We start from the raw sequence: 25173 nt of genomic DNA, 5'->3' as shown, positions 1-25173 counted from the left end.
AAATGTCTGAAATCAAGTTGTTGACAGGGCCGGGCTCCCTCTGAGAGCTCTCGGGGAGAATCCTCCCTTGCGGCCTCCAGCTCCTGGGAGCTCCAGGCTTTCCTGGGCTCGCGGGCGCATCTTCTTCTGTTTCTCCCTCACCCTTTCCCTTGTGTGCCCCTGTCATCTCCTTTTGCGTCTCATAAAGACCATTGTGATGGCATTTAGGACCCACCCCCCAAATCCATGGTTATCTCCTTATGTCACGATGCTGAACTTAATCCCATCTGCAAAGACCCACTTCCCAATAGGGTCACATTCACAGCTTCTGGGGATTAGAGCTTTGCTGTCTGTGGCTGACTGGGATTCAGCCCATCAGGGCTCCACAGTGAATGAAAAAAAGTATTGCCTGCATCTTGCAATTTTTTCCTGTCTCTGCTTCACCAGAGAGAAATCTCCCAGATAAAATATGCTTGCTTTGTTTTGGTCCAGGAAAATTAAACGAGTAAGGTGCAACGTTAAGCCTTTAGTATTACCTCTGATGGTGACAAAGGTGCACACAAATGACATCGTCTTCGTGAGAGTCCCCACGAGCAGGAGGGAGAAGCAAGGGGGGAGGCTGATCGGTGCGTTTCAGGATGGGAGGTCAGGGAAGGTATGACATGTCAAACCACCCCAATTATTTCAGACTAGCAGATAAACTACAAAATATTCTCTTGGGGAATCTTGAAAGCGAGGGGAGGGGGGACCCAGGTTTCACCTGAGCTCAGCAAGGGCGGGGGCTGGTGTGAGGGATGGCGGGTAGAGGACGGCCTCAGGGAGGGACCCCAGGTAGTCAGGATTCAAGAAGCACAGAGTGGCCTCCAGGGTCTAGAAGCATGATCCTGGCTCCACCCTGAGTCTCAGAGGGACCTGACCAGGCTTCCAGGAGCTGTAGCCAGCCTCCCCCTGAGCACCTGAAGTGGAGAAAAGGCCGCAGTCCCTCCTTGATGGGCCCCTATTTTCTACCAAAGCATCCTAAGGAAACAAACAACTTGTGTCCTGAGGCTTAGCCCAGCCGTGCTCCTTTGGGTTGCCCAGGCAAGAGGAGAGAAGACAGCCTCATGCTCTAATCCACCGATGAGAGACCGGGGTCCTGACTGGCCTTCACGAGTGATGGCCAGTCACTTACACCCCACGGCCGTCAGGCTCACAGACCCTGTGGGGCAGATCTGGGTAGGAGGACGGAACTCAGGGGCCAGGTCGAGAAAAGTCAGATGTTTCACGACTTGGCCCCGTTTTCTTCTAACCAGGCCAGGCCAACTGGAAGGGGGCACCTGGAAGTATCTGGAACCCTGCTTGGCTTGACTTATAAGATGGGTTTTGTTCTCAACACTGCTGACTTCCTATAATGGCCTCATCTCCTCAAGGGATTAGTTAACAGAGAGAACACTGCCCTCAGCAACATGACGCTAATGCAGAGCTCCCAGTTTAAAACAGGACCAAGTAGGCAGGCTGGGACCCCGAGGATTAAACTCTAAATGTTTGGTCCAAAAATCAAGGATTGGAAATGAATACTCAATTAAGATAGAGAGAAATGCACTGTTGAAAGGTTTATAGAAAGCAGGGTGGAAAAAGAGGTCTGGACAAGTTAGGCTGACTGCTCAAAGGCCTAGAAACAGAGGCGGGGAAGCCTGTTTGGGGAGCAAAGCGCTCCCCACTCCCTTTTTAACAGCTGAGGAAATAAAGGCCCAGGGAATAAAGCAATAATATGCTCTGGCCCGTCAGCAAGTTGGCAGCAGAGCTGGGACCGGGTTCCCTCTCTGCCACTGGAGCCTGGATTCAGCGGGAAGGAGAAAACTCAGGAATCAAACCCAGGTCAGGAAGGAAGGAAGGAGAAGTGGGGAGGGAAGGAGGGGTGGGGGAAGGCGAAGGCAGGCAGACAGACAGGCACAGTCTGATAGTTTGAGGCAATGGGACTCGATCGTAGACCTTACGGGACATGCAGAGGATTGTCTGTGTGCCTAGCGTCCTCCTCTTCTCCCGGTGACAGTGACCACAGGGCCTTTGCATCTCGGTGGCTCTAGGAGAACAGCCATTTTTGAAGGACCCAGCCCCAGACTTCAGTTGGTTGGGCCGAGGTAAGTGCTGACCCAAGATTTGTCAGCAAATCCCTTTGCTAGGGATTTGGGACTTGGAACCCAAGAGAACTCGAAGTCCATCTCTCTCTCTGGAGCTACAGCTGCAGATTAAACCTGAAGACTGCTGTGGCCATGCTTCCTGCAACACAGAGGAAACTGGTCTGCACAGAGAGAACAGGCAGCACTACAGGGGCAAGAGCTGGAAGGACAGTCCTGATGGGGTTTTTAGGTTCCTGGTCATAGTTTTCCCACAGTTCTAGGAGCCAATAGACTTCTTTTTGCCTAAGCTTGTTTAACTTTGATTTCCTCATGGGTAAGTCCTCACTGATGCGAGCATTCTGCACAAGCACGAGCTGGAGGTGCCCAGGTCTGGGTCTCTGGCTGGCTGGGTCAGAGAAATCCTGGGGGGAAATCATACAATTTAACTCGGTAGCAGAGCAGCCTCTCCCGTGGAGCTGCTGACAGTTCAGACACGTGTGGAATGTCAGCCATGGTGGAGGTGAGGGCAGGGCTCCTGAAAAGTGCCTGGTGAGGATCCGGCCTTCTTGGCAAGCATGGTGCGTGACGAGGGATTGAGGCCCCTGGGGCCTTGACGTGTGGAGTTAGAGGAGTCTGCACAGTGAAAAGGAAGTCAGGGCAGGCTCACCCCTAATATTTGGGGGGTCCAGGGCAAGAGTGCAAATGGAGGCCCGGCTTTTAAAAGTTAAGTATCAAGTTAACAAACTGTGAAATACAATATTTAACACATGGTGAGCGTTTGTCTTCCTACCTTGGCCACTCCGCAAGGCCCCGGAAGGCCGGTTTGGATGCAGAATTCTTGGTGTCCTCTTAGATGGGTGGTGAATGTGGCCAAGTGGGGAGAGCCGGGCCCTGGCTCCCAGCCCCTGGCTTGCCCTCCTTCTCCCTGCACCCCAAGGTCTGCAACGTGCTTATCCACGCTCCCCCAGCCAGCATGTCCCGTATCTGTCTGCGCCCTGCAAACACCGCCGCTTAGCCACCTCGAGGGGCTGGGACCGTGGGGTCCCCCCTGTGGACGAACAGATCCCGGGGAAGCTGCACAGGCTCTGAACCTTGACCCGTGGCCACCTGGGCACAGGATCTCCAGGTCCTGGGACCTGCAGCATGGTCTAGAAGGGGGTGCAGCCCTTGGGGGGACGCTTTCTCCTTGGTCCTGCAGACCCCCAGCCCCGTGGAAGGAGCATGACCAGCGCCCTCTCGCCCCTCTGGGAAGGATACTGGTCACGGGCTGACTCGAGAAGGGGTGAGCTGTTCTTAGAAAGTGCTGGACCGGGGGTGTCGGGAGACTTCCTAGCTTTGCAGCGTGGGCTCTCTTTACCGCAAGGTCTTTGTAAGATGATGGCTCTGAGTCAGAGGCAGAGATGAATAACCCAGTGTTTGGGGCCAAAGTGAGGTTCGAATTTTGAGGGGTTTTTTTCCCCTTTGCTGTATGACTTTGGGCAAAATATTTAATTTCTCTGAGAACCGGTTTTCTCACCTGTAAAGTAGGGATGTCGCCTCTCGAGGCTGCTTTGAGGCTTAAATGATGTCCATGAAGAGATTAGCACAGTGGGTGCTCTGTAACCGGCAGCTGCATTGTAATTCTTCTTCTGCTATTGTTGGGACCTCTGAGATGGCCTACAGCTTTTAAAGGACTGCTCTAGGGCCATGCTTGGAAGGGAGAGGCCCACTGGCCTTCTGATTTTGTTCCCTCTTTTCTGAGAGTCACTGCTGTTGGTAGTTAGGAGTGTGGGCTCTGATTTCCCTGTGCCTTTACTTAACTGTGAACCATGGGCAAGTCACTTAGCTTCCTGGAGCCTCAGTGTCCTTGTCGGCGAAATGGCACTATAACAGCATCCACCCCTAGGGATGCTCTTAGGAGTAAGTGAGAGGATCATCCATCTGAGGGCTTAACCAAAGCTTGCCTGGCACAAAGCAGACTTTCGAAACCGTCCGCTATTTCTTTACCGACACCTCCCTTCTCTCTCCCGCTGCCCTAGGCCCAGCCGTGGGCAGCCACCGTTGTGATATTTGGGCTTCTGTGGCGCTGCTTTAGGACCCATCGGCCCTGTGCAATCTTCACTCAATGGAATAAAGGATTCCGAGGAAGAAAAACCTCAAATCCGATTTGTTTTCTTAAATCCAAGCTCTAGCTGCTTTGGGAAGAAGCCCACGTTAGCTGAAATCATTTCTTGTTTCTTTCTTTTCTTGCCCCTGTGGGGCAAAGCTTAATCTCAGTCAGACTTTCTGATTAACCGGGGGAGAAGGATTTGCCAAGAAAAGAAAATAGCAGCCTGATTTCTTCAGAACTCGGACAAGGAAACTGCTGTGTGATCAGTATTCCTCTCCGCGCGGCTTCACGTCCTCCTTTTTCTTGTGTAAGAAAATCTAAATGACGTCAACCTGAGCCGAGGATGGACAAACGCGGCTTCTCCCTGACAGCCGACACGCGGGTAACCTTGTGGCACCGGAGGAGCTGGTGATGCTGGTACCCCCGGCGCAGGTGCCCCGCCCGGGGAAGGCTTGCTCCGCTCCAGGGGCGGCCTGGAAGAAAAGAACCAGGTGAGCGTGGATTCCTGGGGCACCTGGTGGCTCACTGCTACCTCCTGTTTACGCGTAAGCCCCGGATGGAGCCCTGTCATCATAGCACGTGGTCCCCTAGCAGAGACATGTATACGCTCATCCTTTCTACTTGACCCTCCGTCACCACCTCTGCGCTCCTGTTCATTTCTGACCACCTTGGGAAGCCAGCTCCTCCCGTGCCTCAAACGCCTTCCTTCCGGGGCCGAGACGTTGCCGCTGTCACCTCCCCCCAGCTCTGTGCTAACCAAACTCAACAGTTCCCAGAACGTCCCTTTTCTGCCTTGCCTGGGGCCTTGCCTCACGCTCCTCCTTTATTTCCCTCTTTCTCTCTCTCTCTTTATTATTATTATTATTATTATTTGATTTTTGCTGCGCTGTGCAGCTTGCGGGATCTTAGCTCCCTGACCAGGGATTGAACCCGTGCCCTTGGCAGTGAAAGCGCGGAGTCCCAAACACCGGACCACCAGGGAGTTCCCTCTCTTGCTCTCTTTAATTTTTAATTGTGGCAAAACACACATAACATAAAATTTTCCATCTTAGCCACTTTAATAAGTGTACAGCTCTGTGACATTAAGTCCGTTCCCATCTCCGTGCAACCGTCACCACTGTCCATCCCTGGAAGTCTTGTCATCTTGCAGAACTGAAACTCTGTACCCGATAAAAAAAGAACTCCTTCCCCTCTCCCCCAGCCTCTGGCAACCACCATTCTCCTTTCAGGGAATTTGACGACTCTAGGAACCCATGCAAGTGGAATCACAGCATTTGTCCTTTTACAATTAGCTTATTTCACTGAGCATAACGTCCTCATGGCTCATCTGTGTTCTAGCAGCCCTTCCTCCTTTTTTTTTTTTTTTTTTTTTTTGTGGTACGCGGGCCTCTCACTGTTGTGGCCTCTCCCATTGCGGAGCACAGGCTCCGGACGCGCAGGCTCAGCGGCCACGGCTCACGGGCCCACCCGCTCCGCGGCACGTGGGATCCTCCCGGACCGGGGCACGAACCTGTGTCTCCTGCATCGGCAGGCGGACTCTCAACCACTGCGCCACCAGGGAAGCCCCCTTCCTCCTCCTAATGTTCCCTTTGAAACGGCTGTGTCCCACCCATCTTCCAGGTCTGAGTATGAATTCCTGTCCTCCAGGAAGCCCCGCGTCGACCGCCGCGGCTGGTCCTTCCACAGCGCTCGGCACCCTTTCAGGGGAGAGCCAGGCGGAGAAGGGACGGAGCCCAGAGACCCCTCTGCCCCCACCAAGCATAGCTCCTTGGGGTGCAGGCTCCTCCTCATCCCCAGCTGTATCCCAGTGTTGCATCGCAGCCCTATGCCCAGCAGAGAGGACTCAACAAAGAGCGCAGCGTAAATGTCGAACAAACTTTTGCTGACAATTTCCAGCACAAACCTTGAGCCCGAATCTGCACGTACTTGATCTATCAGGGCTACGAGGAATCTTAACCTTTGCTGGAGCGCGGGGGGTTTGTCTCTAAGGCGTGGCTCTCCGTCCGATTGCCGAGCCTCTGGCCTCTCCTGCAACCCCACTCCGTCAGGTCAGCACCCGCTGTGTCTTGGGGAGCCCAGCGGTGTCTCCAGCCCCCCGCGCTCCAGGCACAGACCCCGCCACCCTCTGGCCTCCTGGCGCCGTGTCTCTGGACATGGTTTCCCAGTCTGCCTTCCGGCCTCACTTTACCCTGCACAGCCTGAGAAGTGCCTACTCCTGGCCACCTCTCCACCCCTTTCCACTTAAGGAACCTCAGCCATCGTGTGTCTCAGAAAGTAACGCCGGCACCATCACTCAGGCCTGCATTCTGGGGAGGATTCCTGATTCCACAATGACCTGCCCGTTGCCAATAGCTTCTACTTCTTTCCTTCCGATGCTCAAACAAAAGCCCTTCTCCAAGTCCCGGTCCTCTCACTGTTGGGGAATGGACGGAGGGTGGGACCATGTTCCTACCGTACCACTGACCAGTGACTGGACTTTGGGCAAATCACAAATCCCCCTAAGCGTCTGTATGTGGAGATAACAAGCAGTGCGTCCCCAGGAGGCTGTGAGAACGAACAAAGTGACGTCGCAATTCCCTACCTTGATGTCAGCAGTGGCCCTTGCTGGAAGACCCTCGAGAGTGGTTGACATTGAATGAGGCCTGTGCTATTGCGGGAGGATGGGCCCCACTGAGGTGATACAGGTGAGGTAACACTAACCTGGGTAGACTAATGCCAAGGGCATCGCCTTCCTCCTTCGCACTTTCTCCGCCCCCGTCCTCGGTGCTACAGCCACGCTGCCGGGGAAAGCACCGATCTGACTTCCAGGGAATCCGTGTTGCTCAAAGGATCACGTGTGGTAGACGCTCTCTTAACTGAACTGATGGATTGACTGACTGTCTGTAAACACCCTGCCAAATGCCCACAGAACGTTCTAGACGTTCACGTCTGGTAGATGGCACTTCTGCTCCCAGTGGCCGAGGGGTTGAGTGGTATAATTAACAAGAATCAGCCGTATTTGTTCCCAAACTTGTGTGTGTGCCAGTTGTACATTTTATTGTGATTATAAATGTATTTAAACAAAATGAAAATTGGTAAAATTAGTGTGAAAGAACTTTGTGAAAACTAAGATGAGTACTTGGAAAAGACTAGATTAAGGGTCATGTAGAATTGAGAATACATGAGACAACTGTTAAAGCTTGGGGGAAATTATAAAAAAACTAAAAGTATAGTACTCTCTCATTGCTTTGCAAATATCTTTTAAGTTCTTGTTCTACTTTAAAAAAGCAGAAACTGAATATGATGAATAATGCATTTATGGCAGACTGTGCTGAACTTGATTCTGACTTGAAGAAACAGGCTTGGCCCGACATCAAAAGATTGGGGATGAATTCTACTCTTGAGAACTGAACTAAAATGTTTATAGGGCGTACATAGAATTTTTTAATGGTTCCTTGCCTTCAAATGTACATTTTTAAATTAACCCAACAACCACTGGTATTGATCCAGCTGGATGAGAGGCCTTCTGCTGTTCAACCTCCTGTTGGGGACCCTCTAAGCAGCCCCATTCTGGTCTCGTTCACTGCTTACATCTTCTACTTTCCGTTCCACTCATTTAGCCACTCACCAAAAAGTGAATACGAATCAGAACCATCTCTGAGTTCAGAGATGATTTCCTGCGCTGCCTCTCCTTGGAGCGGATGAAAACAAGAGAGTACAAGCATCTGCTGTGGCCGCCTCCTGCTGTGTGGGAGCTGTATGTTTATGTTGGTGGGAAGCCTTTTCCCACCTTACATCCCATAGCAGTTTCAGGGCTTTGGATCGAACTGTGTCCCTTGCACCCCGACCCCTGCCCTGTCAAATTTATATGCTGAGGCCCTATCCCCCAGTGTGATGGTCTTTAGAGGTGGGGCCTTTGGAAGATAATTAGGGTTGGTGAGGTCATGAGGGTGGGGCCCTTCGGATAGGATTAGTGGCTTTATAGGAAGAGGAGGGAATAGAGTTTTCCCTCTACTCCATGAGGACACAGAGAGAAAGTGTGCTGGCCTGCAAGCCAGGATGAAGGCCCACTTGTATTTGCAACTGAATTGGTGGAGACCTTGATCTTGGACTTCCAGCCTCCAGGACTGTGAGAAACAAATGTCTGTTGCTTGAGTCATCTAGTCTATGGTATTCTGTCACAGCAGCCTGGGCAGACTCACGTTCTGAGGCAACTAAAGAGAGGCAACTAAGACCACAGCAGGTCCTGGGAAGGTGTATAGAGGATGGCGCTCATTCTGCTGCCGCCAACCAGGAAGATGCCGATGATGTCAAACCCTCAAACCCCAGACCCCGACATCAGCCGGGGTGGACAGAGGAGCCCCCTCCATTCCCAGTCTCAGACTCTAACACACTGACACATTCACCATCTCATGAGATTGCAGACCCACCTGGGAGATCTCCAGGTGTACAGACAGGGAGTTTACATGACTCGCCTGAGGTCACACTGCTTTCTTTTTATTTTGGCCGCACCACGCGGCGTGCGGGATCTTAGTTCCCCGACCAGGGATCGAACCCACGCCCCCTGCAGTGGAAGCACGGGGTCTTAACCTCTGGACCGCCAGGGAAGTCCCCCACGCTGTTTTCAAAGACAGACCTCTGACCATAACCAAAGCCCATGACATGTTCTAATAAGCCTAGTGCTCTCCCAAACCAAACTTTAGATGCATGGCTCTGTGCCACTTTCTTGCATGACATGCATGATGCATGGTGTTTCTATGTGTGATACCCTCTGACTTTGATGGCATCTGAAGCATTTTACTATCCGACCTCCCGGAACAGAGATGGCTAGTTGTCTACCCCCAATCCGTTCCTACCTTCCTCCTTAGTTACAGAACTCCCAGCCTCTCTTGCAGGGAGGTGTGCCCATGTGACTAAGTTCCGGCCACCAAGATGTGAGCAGAAGTGTGCAGGACCTCCTGGAGAAATCCAGAAAGGGAGGTGATCTGGCTGGATCTGTCAGGTCACAGGGGCTGCACTGGACTCCTGTGGGAGGAATAGCGAGGTGGTCCTGCCTCAAACAGCTTGGCGGGCAGTGATGACAGCCGCGGAGCTGAAGGGAAAGGACCTGGGAGGTAGCCCTCGACCACATGGGATGGCCAGACAAAACGGGGGCTCCTCAGAGTGTCCCGAGCCAAGCAGGCAGGACATTAAACTGGTGAGATCTGAGCTGCGACCTCGCCAGACTCACAGGCTGTGGGGCTTAGGATCAAGGGACTTATGCTGATGACAGGGTGGCCCGGGACACCTCAGCCAGGAAAGTCTGCCTTTTATTTCAGGAGGGCCCTCGCTTCAACCTGGGTGTTTCTTTCAGGCTGACCTGTCACTGCAAAATGTGTCCCATCCAAGCGTGTCTTCTTTCACTTCAAGGACGGTGTCTTCCGGAGGGAGGGTTAGAGGTCTCTTCAGGCTGGAAGGAGAAGGAGCGGGTATGGGAAGAGGAGCCCAGGATCACACTGGTGACAGAGAGCAAGGATAACTCGTCAGTTACATGGGTTTTCTGTGTTAGAACAAGACCCAGGCTGGCTGAGTCCATTAGATAACAGGAACATTTTCCCCTGAGCTTTCACTCAACTCTCAAACTACCAACTCATCTGTGATGTTTTCCAGGTGAATGGCTTTCTGCATTCAGTCAGCGTATGTGAGTTGTGGTTGTGTTTGATAGGCTGGCATCCTGGAAGAATCACTCCTGACATCCAGAATGCCATCAACACATTCAGTTGTGCAAAACTGATGTGCAGAGAAAGATAACATTTTTAGGGCTGAAATGAAACTGAAAGATCAGCCAGCCCCACCCCTCCTTTTATAAATCAGTGGAAGCCATTGCTGGAGGTCACCCAGCTAATGAAGGCCAACTTCAGAGCAGACCTCAGTTAACCCTAACTCGTAAACAGTGCTGCAAGCACATTGTTTCTTAGGTTTTGTTTGTCTGTTTGTTTTGTTTTGTTTTGTTTTGTTTGGCTGCGCCTCCCGGCAAGTGGGATTTTAGTGCCCTGACCAGGGATCAAACCCATGCTCCCTGCAGTGGAAGCACAGAGTCCTAACCACTGGACCACCAGGGAAGTCCTGTCCAGATACACTATATAAGGGCTCCTCAGTTTCTTTGTGTGTGTGTGTATTTTTCTTGGAAAGAATTTACAGACTGCTTCCTGGGGTGTTTGGAGTCAAGTTGGACAGAATTACAAACATGGAAGCACCTAATGGTTTCCCTACACAAGATCAAGGTCGCTCATGAAGTCTGTTGCATCACCCTCTTTTACCTGTGGAGAGCGAACATCACATGAGTTAGGTGTTTGGATTGTGTTGAAGTGAGTACCCTTCCTCCTCTCCCCTCCCCCTCCCCTCCCCTCCCCTCCCCCTCCCCTCCCCTCCCCTCCCCCTCCCCCTCCCCTCCCCTCCCCTCCCCCTCCCCTCCCCCCTCCCTCTGCACCCTCCTTCCTGCATCTGAATCGCAGTCTGATTTTTCTCCAGGTCTGGTGTGGAGCTCAGCATTGGACCTGGGCTTTCGGGCAGATCAGCACATTTCCCCCATTTGCTCCTTCCTTCCTTCCTCTCTTCCCACCTCCCCCTGTGCTTCTGTTTTCCAAATTGTGGGCCTATCAAAATTAATGAACTCATTTATTTTCTCTCTATTGAATGCACACCAAAAACGATTATGTTTCTAAATAGGCCGATGGCGCCGTGTGGATGCGTCTGAGCCTCCTGGGAGCTACCAAAGCGCCGTGTTACAACCTTGGGAACCCTCGCGAGAACAAGATGGGGAAATGTGACAGACCCCTGACAAGACAAAAGGTTTTCTTGCCCGATGCTTGCCTGGTCCCTCTACTGCCCATTCTGAGCATGTCTGGGGCTCCACGAGGATGTCAGTGATGAGGATACACTGGGTGCTCAGTTTCCAAGGGGCTGCCAAGGCAAAATCTAAGACACATGATTTTGCTGGCAAAGCAGGTGTCCTGCTTTGAGTTGTAGCATAACCGGTGAGCAATAGCTCATGAAATGACCTTCTTTTCAATTTATGAAAGGGCAAGCCTTTCTTGGAAATCCATCGATTTCACTGAGCTCTAAATCAAGACTGCCTCTACCGGGGCCCTTTCAAGATCTCTTGCCCCGACACTGACTTTCACAGACCCAGGCTCTAAACCGACTATTCCTTCCTTTCACTCGCCAGCAAGCCCAGCGTTAAAATGTCTTCCTAACGGTGAGCGTGTGCCGCGGGCTGGATTTTCATGTCTGTCTCTCTGATGTGACAGTGGGTCGAGCATGACGCCACCAAGTGCCTCTGTGTTCCAAGGCCACAGACAACGGCCTTTTTGCTGGTGAAAAGGAGGACAAAGTCAAGTGATGCTGGGAGATCAGCTCCCGCTACTCCCCCACCCCTGAGGGTCCAAGAAGCCCCCTGGCCCTGGTCAGTAGCACGATCTTGGGACATATTTTTATTCCTGGGTTGACTTGGTTCTCTGGGTCATGCCTTGATCCTTTCAGGGTGCACTTTATAACCCGTGCTGATCTGCTTGGAAGCTACAAAGTAAGCCCAGGGGAACTGGAGGTGCCAGGGCCGACCTCAGCACTGACCTTGCCCCCCACCACTTTGACTTGCTTCTCTTCTCCCGTGTGCACGACAGGAGCATCTCCTTCCAGCACTGGACGAGCAGGCAGGCTCTGAGGATCCGTCAGAACTTCACAGGGCACTCCAGGGTATCTCCAGGAGACAGGAGTGAAAATATCCCAGGGGCTACCCTGCCCGAAGGTCCCTGGAAGAACAGAGATAAATTAATAGATAGTAAGCATAGGATGGGAGGTAAGCTGTCTTCTCATCAGGGTGAAGCTTGGCTAGGTCTCCTTAACCCTTGCTAGGTCCACTTAATCAAATTCAGTTCTACTCCTGTAGTTTCCTAAGAAACCATTCCACGGCCATCGGCCCTGGAGACTCAAGCCAGAACGCCTCCTACAAAATGTATCACATCGGGGCGCAAGCAACTCAGCATGTACTAAGAACTTGCAGGATAAATCCAAAATCGTTCTGGCACCTTCTTCAAGAAATATCAGCTAGGGAGACGAGAACCTGCTGAAACAGGTACAGAGTCTCTCTGGGCAGTAGGTTGGGTTCATTTCATCACCCCAGCTCACTCAGGCCAGGCCTTTCCCATTACACAGCTCCCCCAGTCCTGAATCTTTCCTAGCAAAACGTGATCACGTGCTTCAGTACCAAATTCACAGCCTCCAGTCTCGCCGAGTTCTCTAAATTTAAATGTCTCTGATTTTGATCGTCTCTGTGAAAGTAAACTGACTTTAAGGTATACACTGGATTTTGCCCCCCTCCCCCAAATTCTTATGTGGAAACCCTAAACCCTAGTGTGACTGTATTTGGAGATCAGGCTTTTATGGAAGTAATTAAGGTTAAATGAGGTCATAAGAGAAGGACCTTGATCCAATAAGATCAGTGCTCTTAGAAGGGGAGGACACCAGAGTATTTGCATTCTCTCTCTCTCTCTCCTCTCTCTCTCTCTCACTTTTTCTCCACCCCTCCCCCTACTCCCTGGGCCATATAAGGACTCAACAATTGGTGGCCATAAAAGGAGTCCCTCTGCAAGAACACGTGAGAAACACACACATGAGAACACACATGAGAAATACAGTTCCATGGCTTAAGCTGCCCAGTATGATAGGTATTCTGTTAGGTCATCCTGAGGTGACTAATACACCTGACCTCAGAGAATCCACGACCTGATGGAGGCTCCCCCTGAGGCCCTGAACCGGGACTGAGCAGCTGGCCAGGTAGGACAGTCCTTGCCGATGATGTACTCCCCGTCTCTGCTCCGCAGGTGCACGGTACGGTCCAGGGAGGATGACAGCAGAACCTTTTCTTCTTCTATCAGCTCCAAACTAATGAGATAAAGGAGAGGAGAGATGTCCCAAGGCTGCTCCAGCATGAAAGGGACATCGGCTCAGTATGTCAATACTCCAGTAATTAAAGTTGGAATATAGAAAGAAGCCAGGTTAATCTCCTGAATTATCCTTGGCAGCATCTTCTCCCTGTGTCCTACCATGCCTCTCCCCCTCCAGATTCCCCAACTCCAGAGCCAAGACATCAGGCAAGATATACTGGAAACATCTTATGGACGATGCGGGGGAAGATCAAGAGGTTGGAAAGAAACTTCCGGCCAGGGTTCAGGTCCTGCTCCAGCACTGACTCCTTTTAACTCCAGTGAAAAAAATCTAAAACTGGGCTTCCCTGCTGGCGCAGTGGTCGAGAGTCCGCCTGCCGATCCAAGGGGACGCGGGTTCGTGCCCCGGTCCGGGAAGATCCCACGTGCCGCGGAGCAGCTGGGCCCGTGAGCCGTGGCCGCTGCGCCTGCGCGTCCGGAGCCTGTGCTCCGCAACGGGAGAGACCACGACAGTGAGAGGCCCGCGTACCGAAAAAAAAAAAAAAAAAATCTAAAACTTACTAAGCTTCGAAACTTACCAGATCAATTCAAGGAGAACAATCATCCATTTACAAGACAAATGAAGACTTCAGTCTCTTCCTTTACTCTGTGTAGGTAGCATACACATCCTGTTCTCATCAAGAGCAGAATTATAATACTGCTCTCCTCCTTTGACTAATTCGGAGGGCTTCTGAGAGAATCCATTTGATCCAAGCTGTGAGAAGTATTTGAACTCTTTTACACATTCTTGAACTCTAATAAAACGGATGGTACTCACAATGTCACCGTGCTGATATGGACCCGCCAGAACATCACATCTAAATCAGAGGAAAGAGCACACCTGAGTATGGTAGGAGAGGTACCACCCTCGTGCTAGATGCCGTATAACAGTCCCTACGGGATGGGGTCGGATCTGGATGAGCGTCCAGCAGGGAGAGAGGTCCTGGTGGAGCAAGTCATTGGTCTTGCTACGTGAATTTGATACATGTTTGTCAAGCACCTACTATGTGCAAGACCCCGTGCCAGCTCCAAAGACATATGAAATGGGGCCTGAGCCAGGTCCTTACCTTATGGTTTCCTTTAGCACTTAGGGTTTGGTAAGCAGGCAGGAGCACGTAAGTAATCAAATATGAGTTTTACAATAGCTTGGTGAGAGCTACGTTCCCGGTACTTGGAGGAAAGACCAACGTAAGGCTGATCACTCTTACTTCTAAATTCCCATTTCTCACACTTTAGCATTTAAACTTCTCCTGTGGTGGAACAGGAAAAACTGAATAAAGGGAGGTATGTGAGGGAACTCCCTGGTGGCCCCGTGGTTAGGACTCCGTGCTTTCACTGCCGAGGGCCCGGGTTCCTCCCTGGTTTGGGGAACTAAGACCCCACAAGCTGTGTGGTGTGGCCAAAAAAGAAAAAAAGAATAAAAAGGGCGGGGGGGGCTTCCCTGGTGGCGCAGTGGTTGAGAGTCCGCCTGCCGATGCAGGAGACACGGGTTCGTGCCCTGGTCCGGGAAGATCCCACATGCCGCGGAGCAACTAAGCCCGTGATCCATGGCTGCTAGGCCTGCGCGTCCGGAGCCTGTGCTCCGCAACGGGAGAGGCCACAACAGTGAGAGGCCCGCATACCGCAAAAAAAAAAAAAAAAAAAAAAAAAAAAAAAAGGGCGGGGGGATGTATGTGAATATTTACTTCTAAATTGGCTTCACAGAAATGTAATGAAATACTACATAGCCATTTAAACATGTTAAATGTTAAATATGCTAAATAGGCCTAAATATGCTTATATGGAAAGCTGGCCAAGAGATACAAAGAAAAAAACAAGTCCTGAAAATGATGTATTGTAGGTGTGCGTGTATGTGTTCCCGTATATGCACACATACATGCATAGAGACTTTCTGGAAGGAAGCTGAAATTCATTAACAGTGTTGCTAGGAGGCAGAAAAGGCAGGTTAGGGTGGCAGAGGAGGTCAGAGAAACAACTACTGCTTTTCATTTTACATTCTTTCATGCTGTTAGATTTTTTCTAAACATGAACACTTCTATAATTGTATGAAAGGGTTTTAACATTTTAAACGTATTTTTGTTATTACCACAGCACTATATATCGAGAAAAAATAGAAAAGACAGATTTCTAAAAAGAAGAAAATAAAACATATCTGTAACCTCATGTATAAAGAAGATAACATTTGTTAAATCCTTGATGTATATCTTTCCAGGGTTACAATCTTCCGTATACATCTTCATTTTAACGAGGGTAGAATCGTATTGCAATATTGTTTTGTGATCTGATTTTTTTTCATTTAACAATTTTATCATGAGTATCTTCCCTGTGAATACATTTTCATATACAGCTTCCGTATTTAATGACTAAATGATATTCCAGTGTATTATACCATTACCTATTTAATCAATTCCCCTTATGTGGGACATCTAGGTTTCTCTATTATTTTCCTCTCTCTCATAAACAATATGTTGATTCACAACCTTATAACTGAATCTTTGTGCATGATTCCTATTCTTTCTTAAGGCCAAATCCTTAGAAGTAGAATTGCTGGTTCAAAGCTTTAATGCACATGGGCAACTTGCCCTTCAGAGAGTATACACCAATTTACCCTCCATCCAAGAGTGTATGAGTGCCATTTTCCTGTTGCCTTGCCAACACTGAATACCTTCTTGAAAATCTTCTTCTCTGATTTGTTCTTAAAGGGTTTTAAGGGACCCTTTCCTCACTGGTACAATTTAATTTTATCAACCAGAATGTTTAACTAAAACTGAAGCTGTGCTCATCATAGTGTGTCACGTGGAGAGCTCATTACCTACCCTTGGGAGGCTGCGGCTCCGGTCCCTGCAGACCATACTTCTCAGTGTTGCAGACTCGTACAAAGCTGTCCTGGTCAGCCACGTAGGCACAGGCAACCCCTGTTGTCACCGCCATGCTGCTGACCCAGGCTTTGTCTCTGGACTGAAAGACACACGCACAGGGATCATTACACACACAGAGAGGGCCCGTTACATATACACACACAGGGTCCATCACATACATACACACACACACACACACACACACACACACACACACACACACGGTCCATCACAGACACACATAGGGCCCATCACAGACAGACAGGAGCGCGCGCACACACACACACACACACACACACACACACACACACACACACGGCCCATCACAGGTAAAGCTTATGTGTCAGACAGTGGCAAGTGAAATGCTGTCTTCCGTTTATAGTTCTATTTATAGTAGAACTATAAATGGGAGACAGAACTAGTCACCGTGCCTGTATTAAACTTCCAGCGAGGTAGAAATACAGACAATAAAGCTAAGGGCTTAGAGCCCAGCCCAGCTGCTGTGTCACATAGGCTAGTGTCAAAAAATAAAACAAAACACCAAACCTGAAGCACCGAACTTATTTCCAATCCACACCCAACTTCCAGGAGTGCAGTTTGCAAAGGGACGGGCCCCGCCGAATAGCCTCCAGAAGGTGACAGAACCTGGAAGGAGGGAAGCAGGAGGAAGGGTCCCTGGGCCTTCGCGTTTTGTGGTTCCTGAGCTTCCTGGGGTTGAGTCTGGGAGCCTCCACTCAGAGGCCCTGCAGCCTCAGAGCTCCAGGGCTGCTGCTGGGTCCCTTGGCTTAATCTGACCAGTTAGAACCATCACTTGGTGTCTATTGGGGAAGGGGGTCCTCTTGGTGGGTTTTGGATTAAATGGCTCAATAGCTTCTCCCTTCTCCACTATTCTGGGCAGCCTTCCTGACGGAGGAGGCTTCCTTGGGCTGTGGAGGGAAGGTATGGAAGTTTCTGCTATGGTGATACTTAATATATGTGTGTGTGTGTGTGTGTGTGTGTGTGTGTGTGTGTGTGCGTGTATATGTGTAAGCACTTCCTTTAAACCCACTGTGGAATTTGCCTAGTCAAAGGAACTCCCTGGGACTTCTTTTTGGCCTGTCAGTCACAATTCTTGACTGGTTGGCATGTGGGTGTTCACAGCAAGCCAGTGAAGTAGGGGCCCCATGCGTACCTCTTCCTCTTGGGAGCGCCCTAAATCTCCAGACTGTGGGATCCTCCTGCTCTCCCAGGGGAGGCGGCCCTGTGCTCCCACCAGGGAAAGCAGAGGCGAGGAACGCCCAGGGTGGAGGGTGGACAGAGGCGCCCGAGGGCACCCGGTGCCGACAGGCCTGAGGCTTCAGGGCTGGGCCGGGCCGGGCTGCGGGAGGAGGGGTCCCCCCTTGGGAATGGGCGCAGACGGAGGAGGACGTCCCCCTCTCTAGCGAGGAGAATGCAGACGACCGAACTCCCTGGGCTCCGTGCTCACGGCTCCAGCCTGCTCTTACAACCGGAACTACACAGGGGGCTGCTTTCACATTGCCATTTAAAATAAAACCCTAGCGCTTTGCAGCAGGGCGCTGGCCCACCCGTTACATTTCACCGAAGCCGGGAGGGCCTGTCGTCTGTGTGACGTCACCGAGCTAGCTAGTGGCGGAGGTGCCGTCTTCTAGCTCTCAGCGGCCTGGCTTCCACGGCTGACCCCGTTCCCTAATTCTCGGCTCTTCTGTCAGCCGCCTGCAGGGGCTGTGACGGTCTGTCCCTCGCAGGCTATGCTTGATATTTATCTAACCCCACAAATGACATCCTGTGAGCTCCATGCCCTTCCAGGAATCAGCAAGGGCCTCCGGGCAGGCGGCAGGGCAGGGATACTTGACCGGGAGGAAGTCATCCTGCCGCAGCTGGCAGGTGAGTGGGTGGGGCTCGTCAGCCGGGGAGCTCCAGGAGCGTCCCGCGTGCCTGGGGACCCTGCCTCTTGGGACACGGGCCTGCAGTGGCCGCGTCTTCGAGAAGAGCTGCGAGGCCCCCGTGGGCTCCGTTCTCACCTCGGGGCCCGCTGGCCATTTAGGGAAGTGGTGGCTGATTCCACGTTGGCTGCCCGAGTCTTCAGGAAGGTGAGGCAGGAAACGCTTCTGTGTGGGTCTGGAGACAAGGAGAGAGTTTCGGCTGCACTCAGCTCTCCTCTCATCCTCTCCTGTGGCCGCCCCTGGCCCCGGGGTCGCAGAGCTGCCCCTGGACCTGGGCTGGAGCAGGCGAGGAGCACACAGGCGCACAGGCGGCCTTCCTGGTCCAGAGCCAGCCCCGCCTGCTTGGGGGGGGGTAAGGTCTGATGTGAAGGCTAAGGGCCCCTGTGGCCCAGGGCACCCCGGGGCTGCCCCAGGACCCCAGGACTTCTACAGAGACACAGGGATTGGGAACTTGGTTCAGGAGGGGCTGAGGGAGCTGAGAGAGCTGGTAGGGTGGTCAGGGGCTTTGTCTGGAACTTGATGGACACTTCCCAAGAGGTCCCCACTCCCTGGAATTCCTGGAGTGGAATAATACTAATTAACCTTTATGTCACTTTTTGCATAAAACCATGGGAAATCACATGGTACTGGATTATCTGTCCCAGGGTCAGATGAGGCAGTGGAGCCTTAGTACAGTTAAAAGCTTTGCTCAGAACCATAAAGAATTCATTCCTTCCTCGCCCTCCCCATTTTTTTCCCCAAGTCTGTTACATCCCTAGTAGGGACTAGACACCCTGCTGAGTGCTGTGGAAATCTGGGAAAGCAGAGAGCTGAACCAAACCAAAAAGAACGGACCCGGAGAAATGAGCAAGATCTTATCGGCACACGGAAGAGGGCGGGGTTATTGTGTGTGGAGAAGGGAGAGGTCAGAGGAGGCCTCTCAGGGGAAGCGGCTTCGGATCTGGAATCTCGAGAGGTGAATTGGGCCCAGGGCAGCGCAGGGCCAGGGGAGGTCCAGGGAGGGGAAGACGTCAAGCTCTGATCTTCACAGCACATCGAAGTGTTGGAATAACGTCTAAACCCATCTCCCTACTTCCCTACCTTCCACTCCTCCTGCTGAACTTGAAGCATCCTCAACACAGGGGCCACCTCTGTCTTTTTCTCTTCTTTTTTTTTTTACCACTTATCTCTAACCTTTTAGTATATAGAACTCAAACATCTGCTGTTGCATAAAAATCCTACAAACTTACTTTAGATGCAAACCTCCAAGAGCCACAGAGAATGTAGCTACTTGGGTGTTAGGAGGGGGGGGCAAGGAGCTCCTTCATCTTACCCTCCCTGAGTCTGTGGGCGCCAGGGATACCTTGCCCAGACTGGAGGTGAAAGGAAAGGTCTCATGTAAATAAAGAGGTCGGTGCCAGAGTTAAATACAAGAGGTGCTGCTCCCTTGTCTCAGCACCGGGGGGGGACGCCCACGACTCAAGCCATTAGTCACTGACAGCATTTATGTGGGCCTGACTCTGAGCTCGGCGGCGTGCTAGGCGCTGGGGAAGCCACAGAGGATGTGGTGGACTCAGGCCCTGCCCTCCAGTGGATAATGCTCACAGTCAGGCTTATCCGTTTAGTGGATACTCGCTGTGCCAGACGCTGAGCTGAGCACTTCTCAACGCCACCACATTCAAGATCACTCCAGTCCTAGTTAGACATTACGCTCTTGATTTTATCAGCAGTGAGAGCCCAGTTTAGAAAGAACTGCATTGCCTGAGGTCACACAGCTAATACATGGAGGGGCTGAGAGTCAAACCCAGACGTGTGTTCATCCAAAGCCCATGCCCTTGACCTTGGGCTTTGTGGTTGTCTTTGGGAGGCTGAGGGTTCTCAGGGGCAGATGGAGGGTCACCTACATGGTGTCCTCGCTGACGTCTGGGATGCACGGTCAGTGACAGGGCTCAGTGTCACCTTACTCTCAGGTTATCCGGCTCTTGGGGTATTGACTTAGGGGGCGGCGGGAGGGAGGGTGAAGATAAGGGGGGAGGGGCAGCAAAGATAACCCCCTTCACTTGCCCACTTCATGCCGGGGGAGGGGCTGTGGAGTCCTGGGAAATGGGTGTGTGTGCTGCTTCCCCACTTACCCACGTGTGGTCTGGGGGAGCATTTCACTTCCCTAAACCTCAGGTTTCTTCATCAGTAATAGGGAGACAATGCCTCCCGTTTCACACTTTCAGTGAACTATATGGGACTCATGTGCCATGACTTTGCTGTGAAGGCTGAATGGAGATACTGAATCTAAGGTGCTCAGAGCACAGAGACACTCAACCAATGGTAACCGTTATAATTACTTTTAGTTAAGTCTCTAGCCTCAGTTTCCTCATCTGCAAAAATGGGTCTAATAGCACCTATCTCTCCGGGTTGATGTGAGCACTAAGTGAGATAAAACAATAAAAGCACTCAGGAAAATGACATATAAGATTAAATATGTTACTTAAACAATTATTAACACATTGTTATTTTGTTCATTATAATTATATCATTAAATACTATTAAATATTATTTCATTAAAATTATATTAAATATTAGTTTGTTATAATAACTCAATATTATTATTTACAAATGAAGTAAATGTTATTATATTGTTTCCCTAGATAAAAAGCCTTAGTCTCTTAGAACCAATAAATGAATTCAACAAAGAAGCAGGATGCAAAGTCAACACACAAAAATCAGTTGCATTTCTATACATGACCAAGAAACAATCTGAAAAGTAAATAAATAATGCCATTTACAATAGCATTAAAAAGAATAACATACTTAGGAATGAACTTAACCAAGGAGGTGAAATACCTGTACAATGAAAACTACAAAATATTGTTGAAAGAAATTAAGACATAAATAAATGGAAACACATCCTATGTTCATGTACTGGAAGACAATATTGTTAAAATGTCAATAATACCCAAAGTGATCTACAGATTCAATGCAATCTCTATCAAAATCCCAAGGACATTTTTGGCAGAAATAGAAAAACCCACTTTAAAATTCATATGGAATTTCAAGGGACTCCAAATAGCCAAAACAATCTTCAAAAAGAAGAAAAGCTGGGAGACTCACACTTCCTGATTTCAAAACTGACTGTACAAAGGTACAGTCATCAAAACAGTGTAGTACCTGGTATAAAGACAGATAGGTAGAACAATGGAATAGAATAGAGAGCCCCCAAATAAACCCTCCTGTTTAAGGTCAAAGGATTTTTGACAAGGGGGCCAAGACCCTTTTCAATGGGGAAAGGACAGTCTTTTCAACAAATGGTGCCAAGAATACTGGATATCTCTCTACAAAAGAAAAAGCTTGGACTCTTATCTAATAGTATGTATGAAAATTAACTCAGAATGGATGAAAGACCTAAATGTAAGACATAAAACAATATAACTCTTAGAAGAAAACATAGGAAAAAAGCTTCATGACATTGGATTTGGCGATGATTTTTTTGGATATGACACAAAAGCACAGGTAACAAAAGAAAAAACAGACAAATTGGACTTCATGACAACTAAATTTTTTTGTGCATCAAAAGACGCCATCCGTAGAGTAAAAAGGCAATCTACAGAATGGGGAAAATATTTGCAAATCATTTATCTGATAATGAATTAATATCCAGAGTAAGTAGAAAACTTCTTAGATGCAACAGCAAGAAAACCAGATTCAAAAGTGGGCAAAAGACTTGAACAGACATCTTTCCAAAGAAGATATACAAATGGCCATAAGCAGGTGAAAAGTTGCTCAACATCATTAATCCTTAGGGAAATGCAAATCAAAACCACCTTGAGATATCACCTCACACCCATTAGGATAACTACTGTCAGAAAAACAGAAAATAACAAGTGTTGGTCAGGATATGGAGAAATTGGAACCCTGTGCACTGTTGGTGAAAATGTAGAATGGCAGAGCCACTGTGGAAGACAGTCTGGTGGTTCCTCAAAAAATTAAAAATAGAATTACCATATGATCCGGCAATTCCACTTCTGGGTATATACCCAAAAGAATTGAAAGCAGGGTCTTGAAGAGATATTTCTACAACCATGTTCATAGCAACATTATTCACAATAGTTAAAAGGTAGAAGCAACCCAACTACCCATCAATGGACAAATGGATAAGCAAACTGTGGTATATATATGTGATGGAATATTATTCGGCCTTAAAAAGGAAGGAAATTCTGCAATATGCTACAACATGGATGAACTTTGAGGATGTTATGCTGAGTCAAATAAGCCAGTCACAAAAAGACAAATACTGTATGAGTCCATTTCCACGAGTAATCCAAATCATAAAGACAGAAAGTGTAATGGTGGTTGCCAGGGGCTGGGGGGAGGGGAGAATGGGGAGGTATTGTTTAATAGGTACAGAGTTTCAGTTTCAAGAAAAGTTATGGAGATGGATGGTGGTGATGGTTGCACAGAAATGTGAATGTATTTAATACCACTGAACTGTACAGTTAAAAATAATTAAGACAGTAAATATCACATTATGTGTATTTTACCACAATTTTTTAAAAAGGGGGCTTCCCTGGTGGCACAGTGGTTAAGAATCTGCCTGCCAATGCAGGGGGCATGGGTTCGTGCCCCGGTCTGGGAGGATCCCACATGCCGCGGAGCAGCTAAGCCCGTGCGCCACAACTACTGAAGCCCGTGGGCCTAGAGCCCGTGCTCCGCAACAAGAGAAGCCACCGCAATAAGAAGGCCGCGCACCGCAACGAAGAGTAACCCCTGCTCACCACAACTAGAGAAAGCCCGAGCGCAGCAACAAAGACCAAACACAGACAAAAAAAATTAAAAATAAAAACAAATAAATAATTTTTTAAAAAAAGAAGAAGAAAAGAAAAAGCCTACCAGTGAGCTGACTGATTTCCTGGATTTTGGCCTGGTTGAAATCTGTCGGTCTCTCTCTTTCACTCTCAAATTCCTTCTTTTTGATATGGGGGAAGACATAATAATTCTCAGTATGTATAAGGAAGAATGAAGCCAAAGGGCTGAAAAGTTGGCAGAAGGAAATATGTTTTCAGCTCATTCAGCTTTGCTCACACGGTTACCTTTCTCTCTTAGCTCCTCGCTACTGAGAATGACTTCAGAAGAATTGTCCACATGGTTTTCCAAATAAAATGGCAGCCTCCTAGCCAAATCCCTTGTGAAAAAGTCCACCGTATTTTGTTTTGACCTTCAAGACGAGCCAGTACTGCTCTTCCCGGAAGGCGAGGGGAACTTTCACATCTTTCCACCTAGTTTGTACAACTTTTGCAATGTTGAAATGTGCATAATTGGGAACTGGGGCTGGCTTTGCATTTTTGGAGTAAAGAGGAGTTTTTCAAAACCCATCGGTCACATAACTTTAAGCAGTAAATGCTGCGGCAAACAGGGTTTTAAATTAGAACTGCTGGCTGAAAGGTCAACATTGCATTCTTGGCCAGTGACTTAATTTTCTCTTTAATGCAATGAAAATAAACCTTTAGAAGGAAATGCCACCACTTTTTCCCCGAAGATTCTTAAAGCTCTTAGGCACGTTCAGAAAGAGCTTCACAGAAGAGTCTTTTTTATATGCAGTAAAGGGGATAGGAATAGACTGGATAATAAATCTACAGGTAAGAATTTCTTTTGAATCTTGTGGTGTCCAGAGGTTTCAGTTTCTAACCACTGCCCTCCAGAGTGTCTTTTAAGCACAGCGAGGCTGACTGCACTGCTTTATCCTTATTTTACCTGTTGGGCAGGAACATCTTGTCTCTGGATTTAGACCCGGAGCCCTTTGGGGGGCAGCACCAGGCCTCACGTCTCTCTCTAGCCTTCTGTATGCATCTCCCATGGGGTTATGCCCTTGCGAGCGGCTCAAAGATATTTTCTGATCCAATGAGTCATGGGAGCTTTTCCTTGGCTACTAAGTCATCAAATGCCTAAAGCAGGGGTTGTCGTCTGGGGCTCATGGCTCTCTGAGGGCTGGCTGTTGGGCTTCAGGAGAGGCAGGAACTCCCCGGTTTTATGCAAAAATGCCCAGCGCTCTGTGTCTCCCCTGCTGGGGCCTCATGGATATGAGGAGTGGGTCCTCTGGCTGTCAGCAGAATGGCCACTTGGGAAGGATGAGGGTTGGCTCTGTACATGGGGACAGCAGCAGTGGGAAGCCCATTTGGCTGTGGGTCTCCGCCGGTTTTCCAATCCAGCACCACCAGCAATGAAACTGACAGATGAGTGTACCCTCCCCCTGGTATTTTCCACATGGCTCAGGACTTGCAGGGAGAGGGATGTGATTACCAGCTCCAAGACCTAGCACTGGGCCTGGCCCACAGCAGGAGCTCATCAATAGTCTTTGAATGAATAAGGGAATGAACGCACCCGTGGTCACACCAGCAGAGAGAGAGGGCCATGAAGAACTGGAACCAGGGCAGAAGAACTGGGAAGATTGCAGTGGGGCGGTGGGGTGAAGTTTTGCAATACAGTATACAAGTTAATAAGGACAGGCCTCAGTGGAGGAGGGGCGGCCGTGGGCAAATGTGAGGGCCTGGGAGCCTGAGGCCGCCAGAGGGGCTGACGGCGAGGGGGGCATAAATGTGAGGGGGGCCTGAGGCCACACAGATGAGTGACCATCAGGAGATGAGGTCTGAGCCAGGCAGGGGAGCCAGCTTGCTAGCTGGGTGAGAGAAGCACGGGGAGGATGGTCTTGAAGGTAGAGGAGTAAAATCAGTGCTGGAAGAGCTGTACCAACAAAGCCCAAGGGGCTTGGCAGGGGAGAGAGTCTTCTAGGGGGCCAGTGGGTGAGAAAAGTAGTCCTGGAGGTGATGGGCTGGCCTGCGAGATGGGCTTTTTTTTTTTTTGCCCAGCATTTTATTTTTAAAATTTTTATTGGAGTATGTTTTTAAATATCTTTATTGGAGTATAATTTCTTTGCAATGTTGTGTTAGTTTCTGCTGTACAACAGAGTGAATCAGCTATGTATACATATATCCCCATATCCCCTCCCTCTGGAGCCTCCCTCCCACCCCTCTAGGTGGTCACAAAGCACGGAGCTGATCTCCCTGTGCTATGCGGCTGCTTCCCACTAGCTATTTTATGTTTTACGTTTGGTAGTGTATATATGTCCATGCCACTCTCTCACTTCGTCCCAGCTTCCCCTTACCCTCCTGTGTCCTCAAGTCTGTTCTCTACGTCTGTGTCTTTATTCCTGCCCTGCTGCTAGGTTCATCAGTACCATTTTTTTAGATTCCATATATGTGCATTAGCATACGGTATTTGTTTTCTCTTTCTGACTTA

General features: G+C 49.6%; 1 protein-coding gene across 3 annotated transcripts in view; it reads right to left on the bottom strand.

Annotated features, from left to right (window-relative positions):
* The window catches only part of TEX26 (testis expressed 26), a 188925-nt gene that overhangs the window by 31544 nt on the left and 132208 nt on the right, over nt 1-25173 (bottom strand). For 2 of the 3 annotated variants that reach the window (XM_067016800.1, XM_067016801.1), the window contains one exon: nt 16316-16612. Coding sequence is in view for 1 of the 3 variants with exons in the window: in XM_067016805.1 (XP_066872906.1) it covers nt 11918-11936; nt 12893-13068; nt 13888-13927; nt 15922-16067 (381 nt within the window). In the remaining 2 variants the exon portion in view is untranslated. Of the gene's footprint in view, nt 1-1955; nt 2239-3594; nt 4641-9002; nt 9172-9505; nt 9642-11757; nt 11937-12892; nt 13069-13887; nt 13928-15921; nt 16068-16315; nt 16613-25173 lie in introns of those variants that run through there. The other variant, XM_067016805.1, reaches the window with a different exon arrangement.

Source organism: Kogia breviceps, chromosome 16 (assembly GCF_026419965.1).
Source record: "Kogia breviceps isolate mKogBre1 chromosome 16, mKogBre1 haplotype 1, whole genome shotgun sequence".
NCBI classification, from domain to species: domain Eukaryota; kingdom Metazoa; phylum Chordata; class Mammalia; order Artiodactyla; family Physeteridae; genus Kogia; species Kogia breviceps.
The sequence above is the reverse complement of the archived record's forward strand: the minus strand, read 5'-3'. Positions and strand labels throughout refer to the sequence as shown.